At 37.9% G+C, this 17,892-nt stretch overlaps 1 protein-coding gene across 1 annotated transcript in view; it reads right to left on the bottom strand.

Moving 5' to 3' along the window:
• Nucleotides 1-17,001, bottom strand: part of COG6 (component of oligomeric golgi complex 6) — a 46,223-nt gene extending 29,222 nt beyond the window's left edge. Inside the window, exons 1-7 of the mRNA XM_019650319.1 lie at nucleotides 16,758-17,001; nucleotides 13,974-14,117; nucleotides 13,033-13,104; nucleotides 9,193-9,251; nucleotides 3,577-3,688; nucleotides 2,519-2,601; nucleotides 2,077-2,147 (exon numbers count right to left, since the gene is read on the bottom strand). Coding sequence (XP_019505864.1) covers nucleotides 2,077-2,147; nucleotides 2,519-2,601; nucleotides 3,577-3,688; nucleotides 9,193-9,251; nucleotides 13,033-13,104; nucleotides 13,974-14,117; nucleotides 16,758-16,910 — 694 coding nt within the window. The 5' untranslated portion in view covers nucleotides 16,911-17,001. The remainder of the gene's footprint in view (nucleotides 1-2,076; nucleotides 2,148-2,518; nucleotides 2,602-3,576; nucleotides 3,689-9,192; nucleotides 9,252-13,032; nucleotides 13,105-13,973; nucleotides 14,118-16,757) is intronic.
• Nucleotides 17,002-17,892: the final 891 nt, after the last annotated feature.

The raw sequence follows: 17,892 nt of genomic DNA, 5'->3' as shown, positions 1-17,892 counted from the left end.
AATTCAATAGCAAACATCCATGAAAACAATGCTTGGAAAAACCTAGAGAATATGCCAATCAGAAACTAGTCTATGCAGTCAACCAAACTAAAAATTTAAGTTTAAGTGTTTATATTACTTGAAATGACCACATATGCTGTCTAGTACACCCCAAACCTGTATTTCATTATTATAAAAAAAAAACAAAAAAAATCCCACTACATTTCTAAAAGAACCAATCAATGGACAGATATTCACTCACTAACTGCTATACACATAGCAGTGTTCAAGGTGAGGAAGGGAATTAAAGCATATTATTATACTGTCCCTCCCCTTAGCCATCGCTAAGCAGTTTACTTAAAATCTTTATATGGGTAACTTATATGTGGTAATAAGATTATAATTTTAAAACTATAGATTTTAAACTTTTAAAAATCTCTACACCAAAGTTTCTTTATTTTACTATTCTAATCTTATCCATAAAATACTTATTTAGTGTCCACTATGTGCAAAGAGCTTCGGGCGTGTTCGGAAATCCCCACCCTCTCGGTGGATGAGGACTCACATCAGCACAGTTTCTGCGTGCGCTGAGAAAAGCACGTGCGTGCGTCAAACTGGAAACTGGAGTCCCTAAGAGTCAGCCGCCCACAGTTCGGAACCACTATGTTAGATGTCATGGGAGCACAAAGAAATCTGGGGCCATGTCCTCACTTCGAGAGAGAAATCTAACTGGAGAGCAAAGACAGACATACGAAAAGTATAACAGAGTAGTGCATTACTGGATGCCCAATAAATACGCCGCACGGATAGTGTTCTGACACGGGGGAAAGTCGCTGTGACTGAATGTCGCCATGGAGAATTCCAGAACATGCAGGACCTACGTTTGGCTTTGGAGACTGAGGTGGGACTTGGACATAAAGTGAGAAAGCCAGACAGCGCTCCAAAGAGGAGTAAACAGCCAACGAGAGCAGCAGGGAAAGAAACATGCTTAGGACATAAAGAACCACCCCCTGAGCCAGATAAACAGGTTTCCCAGAGTGCAGGAGTGTATGTGTTACTGGTAAGTGCACTGAACTTAATCCCAGCTCCCTCCAACAGTCCGCTGGCAGCACTTAGGAGAACATCTGTGCACCTGCTCCATTCCTGCTGCCTTAACTATCTTCCTCGGGTTTAGCTGGCAGTTTTGTGAGCCTACTGAAACATTTTAAAACAAATAAACCATTTCTGGTGGCAAAATAATGGCCCCCAAAGATTCCCTAATTGCTGGAGCTTGGGGATAGGTTACCTTACACGGTAAAGATACTCTGCATAGGGAATTCAGGTGGCAGACCCTGAAACAGGGCGATTTTCCCAGATCACCTAAGTGGGCCCGAGGTAGTCACATACAACTTAGAAGTGGAAGAGGCTGGCAGAACAATCAGATTCAGGCAGGAGAGACTGAAAGTGAGAGACTGACTCGATCCTCCACTGCAGGCTTTAAAGGTGGATGAAGAGGCCACAAGCCGAAGGCTGCAAGCAGCCTCGAGAAATGGGGAGAAGCCCTCAGCAACAGCCAGCAAGGAAACTCAGGCCTCAGTCCTACAGACTCAGGAGCTAAATGATGCCAACGCACTGAACAGAGAGGAAACAGATTACTCCTCAGGGTCCAGGAATGAAGGCAGCCCCCAATGCTTTAATTTTACTGTGGTGAGAATCACGTCTGAGTTCCGACTACAGCACTACAATAATAATAATGAGATAATAAATGTGTTGTATTAAGCTGTTAAGTTTGCGGCGATTTGTTACAGCAGCAAGAGAAAATTAATTCATCATTTATAATATGGGTATATAATTAACAAGAGATGTCTAATCAACTTTAAAATAATCTAGAAATACTGACTTTTTTTTAATTCCCGTCCTTAATCAACATATTGCTTGACTGACAGTAGATGTTCATGACACAAACACAAAGGCAATATATTCAAATGTAAAGTTTTCCTTTTTAAAAATACTTTGATAACCAAAATCAAAATACAATATCAAACTCAGACCGAGTGAACTAAAAACTAGCTCGAGCACTGATGCATGAGTCCAGACCACGCGAAAGAAATCACTTACTCTGAGCCCATCGATAAAGTCTTTCATAAGCTGTTTCTTGAAGCAAAGCCATCTGTTCCATAATTTCTAAACTAAAAACAAATTTGAAGATTTATTATAATTTGAACTTTTAGCCAACAGCTACATCTAAGCACCTAATTATTTCATTTAATTACGGAATGATTTGATTACATCATTTTAGCTTTTTATCATTATTTATGGAATGATTTTTCAATTTTTTATAATTAAATAGCTGTCAAATTTAATACTGTCACTTAGTGATCCAATTGCTGTTTTACTCTAAACACATCAGGCTCTAGCGCCCTCCTCAGCCACAGAAAGATACACACAGATTAAACTCCTATTTCACAAAATGTCAGACAGTTTCAAAAAGCATCTAGAATGGTTTTTAAATTTGGAAATATAAGAGGCAATGAAATTATGAACTGAAAAGGCTACTCACCCTGCTGTTTGTTGGTTTGTGCGCAAGAGAACTTTGACGTCGTTGTGAATCTGTTTCACTCTCCTCAATGCCTTGAAAAAATCCTTTAAAATTAAAAATGAAACTTTAAAATTTCCATGTTTTCAGGTAAAACTATGTTACTCTAAATTGCAATATCACTACAAAGGAAAAACAAATTCTTTCACCTACTCTAATCCTTCCTCCACTGATCTCAACGGTCTCTGAATTTTTATATAAAGTATAACATTTTCCACATTTTAAAACATATATTAATTCAACGTGTACTAGCTGCCAAATTGTGCGCTAGCTGCCAGAGAGAGAAAACTTATAGACAAAAAAACCCAGACCTTAGTAAGCACGTGGTTTAGGGAGAGAGAAATGCAAACCTAAAGATTACCACATGAAGAAAAACGTGCCATGTCCCTGCCAGCTCTGTCACCTGCTCAACTCCCTACACGCAGGTGCCTGGCTCCATTGCAGCCTAGACAGTAGGACAACAGTGACAGCGGTCAAGGCACTCAGTGAGGCCCCCAGCCCACATCAACGCCTCCTCCTGCCCTCAGACCCCCAAATGATGGCACTAGGCGATGGCACCAGGCAGAGGCTTACAGTTCCTCCCAGTTAGGAGAAGGCAAGATTCTTTTCCAGAAAAACTGAATGTCTTTCAAGGAAAAGCAAGATATAAAACCTTTCCCTGTTGTTTAGCGTTTTGAGAGGTTTTATAGTTCTGTGTCAGTTTGGAAAGAATGGCACAGGTTAAAAACTTAATTAGATGAAAAGATAAGGAATTTCTAATTCCAGGAAAGATAAAAGTTGTCAAATAAAGAACATGTAATCATTGTAAAGTCAATGTAATGAAGACAGAAAATGCCACATAACTGCACTGCCAGGTATGAAGAAAGAGAATGTGGGGAAGGAGAGAGAGGGAGAGAGGGAGAGAGGGAGGAGTAATTTCAAATCAAACTTTTTTTTAGATGGAAAAAATAAAGCCTTAAAAAAATGTCTTTATATCATCTGTAACTGCTACGCTTTAAATGATTATAATAAAAGCAAGATACCTCAGTAATGGGTCCTTCTCTTGTACCTCGGAGAAGACTCATTTCATCAGAAGTCAATTGGAACTTCGATAAGAAAGCATCAGCCACTTGGGCTCTTATTTCTAATCTCTGACTGTAATAATAAAAACAAGCCATAAAAATCAAGACCATTATGGATTAACATACCTTTAAAACAAATTATACCTCTCACAGAATAACTTCTTAAAATAAAGGTGTGAAACACTTCAACACCTCTGAGTTTCCTTTCTGCCCTAGTACTGGAAGTTCATCAGGCACGCAGGTGATACAATTAGCTGGTATGATTCTACCTCAGGTACTTGCACAGGTCGGAGGAGTTAATCATGAAAAAGAAAGCAGGTTCACAAACGGTCCCTACATTACAAGTTCCAGCCACGTACAGGTACTTGACTAGCTCACCTTGTAATTATGTTAACTTACAGGAGAGAAATATGCCCATTTTCAACTGTTGTCTTCTCAGTCACTAAAAAAATCCTAAGCCTCTGAAGTTTTCTCATGAAGTACACAACAACCAAAATTCAGGTCTATTTTTTAATTATTATTATTTTAGGTTAGAGATAGAAGTCAAGAACGCATTTACTAATTCCTCATAAATCTATAAAGTTACTTCTGCACTTTTGCCTTCCCCACTTTTTCTGCATACTATGGTTACAAAAAAGTCTTTTAAATTATAAACCTATTTAGACTAGTTGAAAATTAGGAAAAGGAACGCTCTCGTCTGGAATGCAACCTGCACGGACCTAAGGACTGAGCAGGGTCCCCATCTAAAGGCAAGTTACAAACAAACCACCTGAGCAGGACCTCAGCATTCCTGGCTTCTAGACCTTAGATTGGAAGATATATAAATCATGTTATAAGTGTTTCACTGGCAGTATTCACAGGGCAGTAATATTGTATAATCTAATAATATTCAAAAAAGAGTGGACAAAGATAAATATTAACACTACTTGTACAGACAGTAAGATGCATCCGCTCTCTCTCTGTTGTTTGTACTCTGGGGTTGTGAAGTTTAAATTCACAAAGTTCAATGCTCCTGGTGAATAATATAAAAGTTAGGAAGAAAAAGTCCTCTTTGTGGCAGTACCATTCAGCTCATCTCAAATGATGTGAGAAATGGCATATGTCCTTAATCATCTTATTACTAATTATGAAAATCTACCTTAACAGGTTTTATTTTATACTCTTGAATAAAGCCCCAATCGTAATCATACAGGATTTAAAGTCATTATAAACCTTCATAAAATTCCTGAGACTATACAAATTTACCATTTCAACTAAAAACTTTCTGGAGGTTCTTTTGGATCTTTAGAGTATCAGGCACAAAGGAAAATGAATCTCTCAGGGCTGGTCGAGTGGCTCGTTGGTTAAGAGTTGGCTTGGGAGCACCAGCTCTGAGCAGCAGGGCCCCGGATCAGTTCCCACATGAGGGCCAGTGATGCTGCGCCCTCTACAGCTAAGATGATGAACAACAGCTCGACCTGGAGCTGGGCTGCCTGAGTCGCTGGCAATGACGTAGGCTGCAATGAAGCTGCAGTGGGCTGCTGTGAGCTACTGTGAGCAGCCGTCCAATGGCCAGCAAGCGACTGCCTCGCCCAGGAAGAACACAATGATCACAATACCAACATGGGCCAGTGAAGCGACATCCTCCACAACTAGACTGAAGAACAAAAGGACAGCAACTTTTCTGTTCCCCTTCCCCGATTCCTCAACGCTGTTCCCTCCAATCCCCCCCCAAAAAAAAATAAATTAAAAAGAAAAAAGAAAATGAATCTCTCTAGTTTATACTTTCCTTTTGTTTTAATCAAATGTAGTATTACCTATCTTGATTATAACCCTTAATCAATAAAATTCATTCCAATTAATATGGTTGATTTTATCTAAATTTGTCTCATGAAGTAAAACCTTTGAACCACAGACTCTAAATCTGCAAGATTTGGTCCAAGGACATGTTTAACAATGGCCACACTGTGGAAGCAAGGGTTTGGTTTCTCAAGATGACAACGGTTAAAGTAGTGACGGAAGAAATTCTAATATATCTTAAAAATCATATTACTCTATAGTTTTACCATATATATTCTTCCCAGGTAAAATTTCACAACCATTCTGGCAGAGAGTTACAGTCAGATGGTCCAACAGTTTGGTTTGGGAGTATTTGTGCAATCGAATGACATTAGCAGGACCTACAATGTGTAAAAGCCTTAAGCCAGGGTCCAGTGTGACCAAGGGTACATGTGATGCAGACCTTGCCTCATTTACATCACAAGTGAAGTATGGTAGCTTTTGGAGGGGTGTTAATATCTAAATAAAAATTATAAGAAATAAACGTTAACATAAAGCATACAAATGGTTACTATAAATAACTTCCAGGGTATCTGAGATGTGTTCATGTAATCACTGTGTATCGTATATTATATAATATATAAATAAACATGGTAAATACATACTGTGGACTAACTGCAGCAGATAAAAAATATTAGATATATCTGTATGTACTAACAAAATGATCTATACAGTATTGTATAGGTACCAAAAGCAAAATGTAGAAAAATTATTACAGCAATCTAAATTTATTTTAAAAAAACTATACACACACATACATGAATTTTCACATGTATTCATATAGTACCTGAATATTTAAAATAAACAGATTATTTAATCTTCATACTGATTCCTTCGAACCATCCAAAAACATGTTTATGAATCTTGTGGTGCCTTTTTCCCCTAAAAATATACCTCTGTTATATGTTAACTCTACCTTCTAGGCTCAACTTCACTAAATAATTTCAAAATAATAAGAAAAAGGCTAACAGAAAAAATGAGCATAAGATATAATAAAAAAAAAACTGAAGAAACGTAAAGGGCAAAACAAACTGAAAAAATGTTGATTCACCAATATGCAATAAAATGTAAATTAAAAGTATAATACCATTTTTCATCTATGAAATTGGCAAAGTGTTTAATGAGAATACCTAATGCTGACAGGGGTTTAACAAAACAGACATTCTTATATATTGCTGATGGAAGTATAAATTAGTATACAACCTTTTTGGAAAGAAATCTGGACAATATACATTACCATATATTTTTTTAAGTTTCTACCATTTGATTCATTTGTTGTAATTCTAGGACTGTATCTTATATCCTAAGGAAACAATCTGAAATGTACTTAATAACTTAAAAACATTTATCAAACCATTAATTTTGCTAATGGAAAGAATACAATTATTTAATAATTTAAGAATGCTTAAATATATATTGGTTTGCTCACAAGACAAAATATAATGTCATCATTAAAATATATAGTTATTCTAAATAAAACTTAGGAAAATGCACATAAAATATAACTACACACATACTCACTCTGGGAGGAAATACCACAAAATGTTAATAATGGCTACATGTGGGCGGTGAAATTACACCTGATTTTAATTTTCTTCCTCAAATTTTATACATGTAAATGAGAGAAGAAGAAAGAAAAGCTGCCTGAAACTCCCCAGTCTTCATACATAAGCTTCTGTAATATATTTTTACACATATATTTGTGTAAAATCAACAGTTTGATATTTTTGTGTTAACCAAACTGAAAACATGAATTCGAGTAGTTTGCAACAAATAACACATTTAAAGCTATTAACTAAATAGTAAGAAATAAAGAGAGAGCATGAGAAAGTAAATAGCACACTGAGGAAAGCTGCTGCAATTAGGCACAGAGCAGCCGAAGCCTCCCGGTCACCCGAGTCCCTGTGTGCACAGCCTCCTTTGTCTAACGGAAGGGGCGTGACGGGCACCTTGATGCACGGCAGGCAGTGCTCGGCACCTACGGGAGTCATTTCATCACCACATCAACCCTGTGGCACAGACATTATTGCCTTTTATCAGATGTGGAAACTGAGGCTGCGGGAGGTCAAGAAATAATTAAACAACAAAATTAGAATTCTAATGAGCTCTTACCCAATATTTAAATTAGAATTCAGGCTTTTGTCTTCATAGCCTACATTCTTTCCACTTGAACATATTATATCTCTAAAAGAAACATAAGCATTCACCAGAGACTATTTCTCTGAGTCCAGGAAGAAATTTGGCTGGTGGGCCTTTACAAGAGGCAACAAAATGTATAATCAGTAGTGATTTCAATAGTATTAAAAAATACGGAAGTATGTTCATGTGATACAGCCTTTTCTGATCATCTAAAAAATGCATCTGACTGTCAACTAAATATTAAGGAGAAATGTTAAGCTGCAGTTCTATGAAGACAATTCTACACAGAACTTGACCTATTAGAGCATTAGCTGTCACAGTGACTGATCTCCTTCAAACTCAGTTGGAAAAATATTCATGTCATTTATATATCTGTTTGAATGAGGATATTATGTTATCCAAATAAGCCCACAGAATTTCTATTTTTAAAGCTAATTGCTTGTTAAACAAAATTTCTTATAAAAAGATACTATTTAAAAATGGAAAAAACAAAAACCTCTCTGCCAGCTCACAGGAATCTGTTGTCATAATATCTGCTATGTAATTTTCCTAAGATGTAGTCACACAAATGTCCACTTGGCACAGCACAGCTACACCCCTTGGGATACCAGACTGTCACACATTTTGCACTTTCCAAAAGCAAACCAGGCCAAAACGCTTTCATAGGCTTACTGAATAGTGAACATAACCTTGCTTAAATAGTTAGAGGATACAGGAATAGAAGCAGGATGTTCTCATGTTGCCTCCTGCAGACACTAATCAGAGTCACATATGCTACAAGCTCCAACACAATGCTTAGTGTTCAGTTTTTATTTTGCATTCCTTTGCTGACATGAGAATAGCTGCATTCCATATGCACACACTCAAAATTTTTTCATTGAATCTACAATGCGTTAGGAATTGAGAGACACAACAAGAATAAGAAATTGTCCTCAAGGAGCTCAGTTTAGTAGGAAAAGAGAGACAAACCAACAGTAAATTACGAGACTGTAGAACACACTACCATACATGAATCCATATTGTACGCACCTTAATTCACACATTCATTCCATCAACAAATATTCTCACTCAGGCAGATGTATAAATAATATGTTTTTCCAACTGGGTTTGAAGGAGGTCTGTCATTGTGACAGCTGATGCTCTAATAGATCAAGTTTGATGTAGAACTGTGTTCACAGAACTGTAGCTTAACATTTCCCCATAATATACTTATTTGTAAGCTTCAAGAATTTACACAATTAACTCTTGATTATACCAGAGAAAATTAATCATAGTTACAAAATAAGAGACAATGATTGTAAAAAAAAAATTACTAAAAATCTAAAAAACACCTACATTTTAAAAACCAATCATTTTATAATTCCATAGCAAACAATATATAACATATTGTCACCCCAAAAAAAGGGATAATCCCTCAACCTCAATATGAAATTTAATGTTCCTAAACTATTGTTTTATGTTTATTTTACTCTTGGAAAACAGCTTAGAACCTTACACATTATATCAATTTGGAACCATGTTTTTTATTATTTTAACTTTGATTTGGCATCGTCTATAATTTTCTTCCCATTTAATCTCCAAATTAATGAGGCGGTAACTATACCAAAAAAAAAACCTTACCTTTCAGCTTGAAGTTTAGTGGTTTTTACTATTAAATCTTGAGTCTGTTCCTTCGCTGCCTAAAATTATAAACATACCTAGTATCAGTACATTTCAATTTTATTATACTTCAGAAAATTAATACTACAGCTTACTGGAGTTCAGACTTACAGCAAATGAGATCACAGTCCAGACTCAGAAGTTTATTAAACATCCAAGTCATAATTGAAATAGATGTTTCAAGGCTCATCCCCTACCTTTACCAAGAGGAATTCACTCCGAGTTCTCAATACACACGTGATGTTAAGGCTTAAAAGAGTGAAGGGGGTACCAGGATACTAAGGAACTGAACAGTTCATGATGCTTTTTGTGAAACAGAAGGGCTGCCAGAGCCAATTCGGAATGAAGAATATGGCCTCAGTTAGGCACATGCTGACATACCACGAGGCCTCTAAATGGAACTACAAGTTAAGTCACTGACATGCTGTGGCGCTCACCAGAAATGCCCAAGATGGAGATAAAAACAAGAGCTGAGATGTACCAACGACCCCTCACGCAGGGTTTTGGTGAAGATCAGAGATGATGCCCCATCTAAGGATACAGGGCTGCTCATGACCAAGTTTCAAGTTTCATACTAAGCAGTCATCCCTCCCCCAAGCCAGAACTGCAAGGGTCAGCACTGAAAACTTGAAAAAAAAAGTATGTTCTATCCAAGAGCAGACAAGTATTTATTTATAAATTGGGTTGAAACAAAAGAGAAGGTTAGTCAATCAGATTCTCTCTGGAAGACTTGAATGTCAGGCAGTGAGCACTGAGCGGAGAAACAAGTGGTTGGCAGGCAGACAGAGACGCAGGGTCCATGCCCTGAGGGGACCGTCAGTGCGCCGCAGTTGTATGCAGACAAAGCCACTGGTAAGCGGAAATTAGACCCAAACACAGAAAGGGGAGGGTCAGGCGTTAAACAGGATACCAGAGAAAACACGGGAAGGTACTGGGTCATTTTCAGGCTGGAACACTACAGAAGAGAGCCGAGCTTCGCTGCTAAGGCTTGCAGAGCTGCATTAGATGGAGAAAGCCCCCTGACCACCAAGTTCTGGGTTCTCAGAGGCCTAATCCTCCCACAAACTCTCAGATTGTCACTGAAATGTCTGTCTTCCTGCTGCACACCATGCTTCAATAACAGAGCCCCGCCCATCTCCAGAGAAGCTATTTTGAGTCTGTTCCTCACAACCAAATTAGCTGCTTAGAAAAGAGTAGATACTTTTAAGAAAACAGATTTGAAGTTAGATACTTCAACAGATCACGAATATTTAAGGGATGCAGCTGGCCCCCATGGTATTCTTCGAAAATTATCCCTCTTTGAATCCAATAACTTCTTCAAATGCGTATTTTTCCTAATGTTATTTTGCTTTAAAAATCCACCTCCACCCTTTATCTTGCCTTCTACAATTTTTAAAAAAATATAGTATGTCCTCAATTCTAAAACATATTTACATTTTAGTATTTGTGAAAAAAAGAGTGCTTCACAAAATCAATCATAAAATGCTTACTAGCTTTTTTTTCGCCTCAGTCGTTATTAAATTGAGGGTAAATCTTACAAACACCATCTATCACTGAAATACAGTACTTGAGTACAATGTTATGCAATAAAAATTTCTGCATATTTCCAGACTCTTCTTTTATAAACTGTGGTAATGATTCCAAAATAATGTTTAATAATACTAGTACAGATTATCATCCTAGAATAATTTCCAGTAGATTTATCTTATATCTTAAGGGTGATTATTTCTCATTAAATAAACATGTGACTCTAAATGCAATTTATTAGAGTAAAACCACAGCCAAAGGGATAAACAGCATAGCATACAAAAAGCTACTGATTAAATTTCTAAATGTATCTCATAACAATAATTTCTAAAATGTCCTAAATCCAAAGCATTTTAGAAAATATTTACTAATGAAATTAGTCCTTATAACACCCTGTAATGAAAGAGGGGGGAGATGCCAAGAAATACTTTCTTTATGAATGAATGAATTAAAAACAGAATACTAGAGTTGATAGTATAATTGAGTACTATTAAGATTCCAATAACACTATATCCAAATAAATTAGTACCAGCGGATGAACAAAAACTTTGAAAATCATGGACCTAATCCCCAGTAATCTAAGAGTCAAAAATGAATGTATCCCTCAGATGAGTGAAGTCACATGGGTCTTGTCCTTTTCCGTGTCTTATCTCACTGTGAGAAGTGAGCACACAATGCAACACAGATGATGTATTACAGAGTGTACACCTGAAACTTGTATGTTATTAACCAATGTTACCCCCAATAAATTTAAATAAAAATAATGAATGTAAACAACAGGTGGTATATTTTAAAATATTCAATAAAAAAAGCTATGAGGAAATCTTTTGCAAGTGATGAAAATGTTCTATATCTTGATTAATGATGATTGTTTCATAGGTGTATGAAACTATGAAATGCATTGATTTGTACACTTCAAATGGATGCAGTTTATTATTGTATATAAATTATTCCTCAATAAAGTTGATATGAAAAGAGAAAGAAAGAAAAGAGGCTTATGCTGTTACAGGGAAAAAGAAGATTGGATGTGCAAAGAAAACCCAAAGGACAAAACAGAAGGTGACACGCTGTGATTTAAAGTATTTTTAAGCTGTTTTGAAAATAGCATAGAGTAAAACTACTTTACTTTTTATACTTAAAAATAGGTATGATAAAAGTATCGTTAATGATAAGAATTAGAAAATAAGAGGTACTACGTTGAGAACAGAAGAAACTGCATAACCTAACATAAAATATAAAATTAATATTACAAAACAAATACAAGAGTATAATCTATAAAACCTAAAAAGTATAGTTTGAGAAAAGGCATTAAATCATGGAAACCTGAAAATGAGAAAAGGAAATAAAGAAAAAGTTAAAGAAAAAAATAGTCAAAATCAACTACTAAGCAACAAAAGTAATGTGCAAAAAGGTGTGAAATGGCAACAGTAATTAGCCAAGTTTACATGATTATTTAAGTATTGTATAATTGACAAAGATCTAAAGATTGGAAAAACAAACATGCCAATAAATACTGATATATTAGTAAGACTATAAAAACTTAGACAAGACTAGGAAAGCTAAAATATTAGAAATAGGAAATTGACTAGTTCTGCAGACAGATCACACAAGTACCTACAATTATTTGTGGAATATGCATAGATTAATGATTGTTCCTAGAATTATTGTAGCTGAGAACCTCAGAGGTAAAAGTCTGGAATAAAACCGTGAAGGTAGTAGACATAATCATGACTGACTCTTAGGAAGAACCTATTCTATTCACTATTCCAGAATTATATAACTGAGGGCGATTAGGTTAAATGCTAACTCTACAGGCAAACTAGAGGTTTAGAGTGTTTTAATAAACAGACTCTAAGTAAAATTACATATATTTGCCTGAGTTGTTTTTCAGGCTGAGCATGAATCATAATTAAGCTGAGTCTTTATCGGGCATAGCTTCAGTCTGAACTTACTCCTAAGGCTTTCGAGTAAGGAAGTCATTTCTGCTGGACTTATGGGATATTACGGGATTGAAAGTATATTAAAATTTTACAGTTAACTCTGTACCAGCTAGATCAAAATATAAAGGCTTCTGAAGCTAACAATATTAGTAAACCATCACTCAAAGAAACACAAAGCCATTTACAGTTTGAAAAAAAAAAAAGGCATATTTATGTTCAAACTTCCTACAAGGCAGGATGGAGTAGATGGCCATACACTTTGTAGACCTACCTCAGTTTTTGAAAGCTTACTTTGTACCAGGAGCTACACTAAAATCCAGCCATTACACAGTACCTGTAGGCGACTTGTCATGTCTTGACAACAGTTGCTCATTGTTTGAACATCTTCATTTATGCTTTCAAGTTCCTGAAGAGGAGAAAAGTAACATCATTAAAAACATGTTAAACAGATTTCTCTTCTTATAAATAAGCCAAATCCTTATTTTCAACCCAAGATTTTCTTTTGCCAAAACATGACAAAAAATTCCATATTTAAGATTCGAACTGATTAAAAAAAATAACATGTAGTGTTAGAAAAGATGTAAAAAAAAGAAACCTAGTATGTTCTTTGTAGAGGGTGTGACAATAGGAGACGGCAAATGCTTTAAAAATATTAATACCTCTTTATTCAGGAATTCTAATACTAAGAATTTATTCTAAGTAGTTAATCAGAGAAGTGTACAACAATATACAAAGAGGATGATCAACAGAGTTGCCTAAAACAAATGGAAAACGTGAAACATTTCCAACCACACCATGGAAATCTGTGCCTATATCAACACTGATTGTGCGTGCATGCATGTATGTGTGTACGTGAGTGTGAGTGTGAGTGTGAGTGTGAGTGTGTGTGTGTGTGTGTGTGTGTGTGTGTGTGTATTTACTGGCATGGAGAGATGTCTATACAAGGTTAAATTCGTACATACATTAATAGATAGTGTGTGTGAATATATGTGTGTGTGTATGTATGTTTACTGGCATTGAAAGATGTCCATATAAGGTAAAAACAAGTGCTATAAAACAATATATAACATGTTCACATTTTTAAGAAAACTATATATGTAAGTGCAGAAAAACATAGAGAAAGGCCTCTATGCTTCTGGAATAAGTACTTCAATTTTCTATTTGAACATGGTGCATAAACAGCAAATACGCCAACTTAATTCACGAAACTACTTAGCACAGAGCCAGGCATACAGTAAATTCTCAATATATGCTTAATGAGTAGCGTTTACATACTTCCTTCACTTCCTTGAAAATGCTTACAAATTCTTCATTGATGGCTAAACTTCTGCGTTCAATATCCCCACGTAAATTTCTTCGAGTCCGCAGGCTATTTTCAACAAAAAAGGTTGAAAGTGCCTTGAGAGCTTCCAACATCTCCTACACAATTGAGAAAAGAAAAAAATTACTGGGACTGATTTTCAAATGTTTTCCTAGCCTCAAGCTAAAATTTAATGAAATCATTTTCAAGTCATTTGTTTCTACTAGACAACACATAAACTACTGAATGGCCTTCACATCACTAAACAGTAAACTTATTTCCGAAACACAGTACGGATATACTTACTGTGTACTGTGGCATATTTACAAGGTAATTCATTGCAGAATTGTGGGATGGCAAAGATTGGAAATAACCTTGGATGACCATCTAGAGGGGACTACTGCTTAAAGAAATGATGATATACCCATTTTAAAATGGTGGGAATTCTTTATGTACTTACATAAATCTTTCTCCGGAAAGGTATATAGAAGAAATTAGTACCACCGGTAGCCTGCAGGCTAGGAACTGAGTAAATGGGGACAGAATTTAAAGAAACCTAAAAAGGAAGGCCTCTGACATGACTTTTGAACTTAGGCCTGAGTGGTAAGAAAGAGGCACCCATGGGGTAAAGCCATCCCCGGCAAAAGAAACGAGTACAAAGACCCTAAAACGGCAGAGAGGCCCGTGTGACGAAAGCCATGGGGAACCACTAGAGGTTTCAAGCAAAGGAGTCATGTAATATGTTTTGTAATGTGTAAAAGTTTATTCTAACTCTGTGAGGAGAACAGACGGTAGAAAGGGGCAAGGAAGGAGGCAGGTGATACAAGCAAGATTTCAGAGTAGCTTAGACCAAGATGACTGCAGATGGAATGAAGACGTGGTAGTTCAAAAACATTTGTTTTCAAGGTAGAGCCTATAGGATTTGCTAATAGATTGGATGTGGGACGTGAAAAAAATGACAGGAATCGAAAATTACTCACACGCTTCTTGACTGCGTGGGTAAATGGTGATGCTCTTTACTAACCGTAGGGGGAGAACCAATTTGGAGAAAAAGAGTTATAGCGATGTTAAGTTTTTATGATGTCAGTCAGGTATCCAATTGGAGGTGCTACACAGACAATTAATTGTACAAATCCGGAGCTCAGTAGAGATGTCAGAAACAGGGTTATAAATTTGAGAATCATAATGCTTTCTGCTTTTTAAAACCACGAAAGTACGAGTTCTACTACAGAGAAAATATGGACAGAGGAGAGCCCAATATATACAACAGCACCCTAAATCCTACAGACATAAATTCCTACACCTCAACTAACATAAAATACATTCTAACAGGCTTACCCTCTGAACTATTGGCTACATCGACAAAAACAGTAAAGCTATTTAAATTCAATCTAATACTTGAGAGAGCAAAAATATCTTTACAACTACAAATATTTATTGTACAAAACTACCACCATGAAATAAAGCTATTTGTTTTGACCACAGTCCTGAAACGTCCTAGGGCCTGGCGCAAAGCGGTCGTCAGCGAATGCTGCATAAACAAAATTGCACAGACGAGGGTGCAAATTACAACTCCACCAATTACTAGTTGAAGACATAACTTAGTTCCACTCTCCATGCCTTATTTTTCTCCTGGGTAAAAGGAGATAATGTTAACTTATCAGAGTAGCCGTAGTAAGAGAGATACTAAATGTCAATATTAGATACCTTACACACTTAGTAAATTGTATGATAAAATGATCAATGAGAAATAGTAAGTGCCTGGCTCTCACTGAACCCTCACGACGAGCCTGGGAAAGTTACGAGTGGTATTCCCAACTGAGAAATGACGACACAAAAGCTTAGAGAAGTGAAGGGACTCACTCAAAACATAATGCCGATTTGTAACCGATTTGGTGGTTACATCTAATAAACGGTAGCCCCAGAGCCTATCTTTCTTACTCATTACATTATGTTACTTTTTACACACAAATTCTTACTGACAGCTTTTTTTCAGTTACCTACAAATTTATCTCTACAGCTCGCACGTCTACATATATAGTTTTTCTTTATGCTACCTTGGCAAGATCAATTTACCCAGCGATTCAGTGCTGCAGACAAGACCACCAGCTGTGACAGGAGCTGGGAAAGGCAATCGAGTTGCAGGAGGTGCTTGGCTGAGATGTGCACCGTTGTTGATCTCGTCAAGAAACACAGCTCGAGCCCACAAGTTACCCAGACCGTGCTTAGCTGACAACAACAACAACGAGTAGACATGTCCTTTGAGCCAGGGGCAGGTTCTTCCGGATTACATTATATAAAGTGTAATGTAAGCAAACTAATATAAATAAGAAATTAAAATGTCACTGTGTAAAATAACTGCCTGTTTTAATTGTTTTCACTCGTCTGTGGACACGCTCCATGACGCCTGGCCCCGTTCCCGGTTCCTGCAAACCGGATTCGCGCCCCCTTGTCGTGTCAGTGGCTTCTGCCTGGGTGTCTCGTCCTGCCTGAGCTCCCCCAGCTCGGACCCCCAGCACCTCCGCGGGTGGAGGCACCCCACCATTTGCCTCCCGAATCGCGTCTTCCAGGAACCTTTCTAAAGAGCAGGAACGCCCCGGAAACCTCTCTGCTTTCCCAGGGGCTCCCGGCCTCCCCGCCCACCGTCCCCGCGAAGGCACGGCCGCGGATCCCGCGGCTCCGGGGTCCCCTCCGCGGCGGGCAGCAGAGACTGGGTGCCGGACAGACGCCGCCCCCGGCCCGGCTCAGCCCCCCGTTACCTTGTCATTGTCCAGCCGCGTCTCCAGAATCTTATGCAGCTTCCGCGACAGCGGGTTGTTGGTCTGCGCCGAGGTCCCACCTGCCCCATTGCCGAGGCCGATGGCAGCCCCGGACGCCGGCACCGCGACGACTTCCCCGCCGCCCGAGGCCATAGCGCCCGGCGTCTAGCTCCAAGCGGGGCGGCAGCCACCCAAGCCCGGCAGCGCGAGCACTGCGCATGTGCACAGGGTGCCGCGCATGCGCCCCTCGGAAGGCCCTGCAGGACAAGTCTCAGGCAGGCTCCTGGAAACGCCACGGGTTCCTGGGAGGAGGGGCACAACCCTCAGAGGGGCGAGGAGGCTGGGGGTTCTAGCCATAACAATAAATCAAGAAACAGAAATAAAATCATAAAAACTAGAGTGAGCAAAGAAAAACACATGATTTGTAGGTGACATAAGTGTATCTCTAGAAAGCTAAAAGGATTTACAGAAAAGCTATATAATTTATTATTAACCTTTACTTTCAATATTTTTATCAAAATCCCCCAAAAGGACAGAAAGCTAGGAATTCAGTGAGCTTGCAGAACAGATTGTGCGGCTCTTTACTGCCCGCCTGGCAAATATGATTTTGCATATAGCAGAGTGTGGTAAGGACTTGCTTCATCAGTTACCAATGAAAAGCCTATCTAAAGGTGATTAGAAATCCAATATTGAAAAAGACATAGGAAGAGATGACGCCACAGCTGAGTTTTATTAAACTTCTAAAAGACTATTCGATTCCAATGTTGAGTTATTCTAAGCCAGGGTTTCTTAACCTTGACACTACAGTTGATTTTTGAACAACGCAAGGGTTAGGGGCCCCAAACCTCTCCCCACAGAAGTCAAAAATCCATGTGTAACTTCCGACTCCCCAAAAACCTAAGTTGTCCCTGGGTATCTGTGGAGGATTGGTTGCAGGACCCCCCCCCTCACATACCAAAATCGTGAATTCTCAAGTCCCCCATATAAAATGCATACAGATCAATGCATACAGCCAGCCCTCCAAATCTGAGGACTTCCAGCCACAGATTGAAAACAGTACAGTATTTATTGAAAAATATCCGTGTATGAGTGGACTCCTACAGTTCAAACTGGTGTTGCTTAAGGGTCAACTGCA

The sequence above is a fragment of the Hipposideros armiger genome, unplaced genomic scaffold (genome assembly GCF_001890085.2).
Source record: "Hipposideros armiger isolate ML-2016 unplaced genomic scaffold, ASM189008v1 scaffold_139, whole genome shotgun sequence".
NCBI classification, from domain to species: Eukaryota; Metazoa; Chordata; class Mammalia; order Chiroptera; family Hipposideridae; genus Hipposideros; species Hipposideros armiger.
This window is presented reverse-complemented; position numbering and strand designations above follow the sequence as displayed.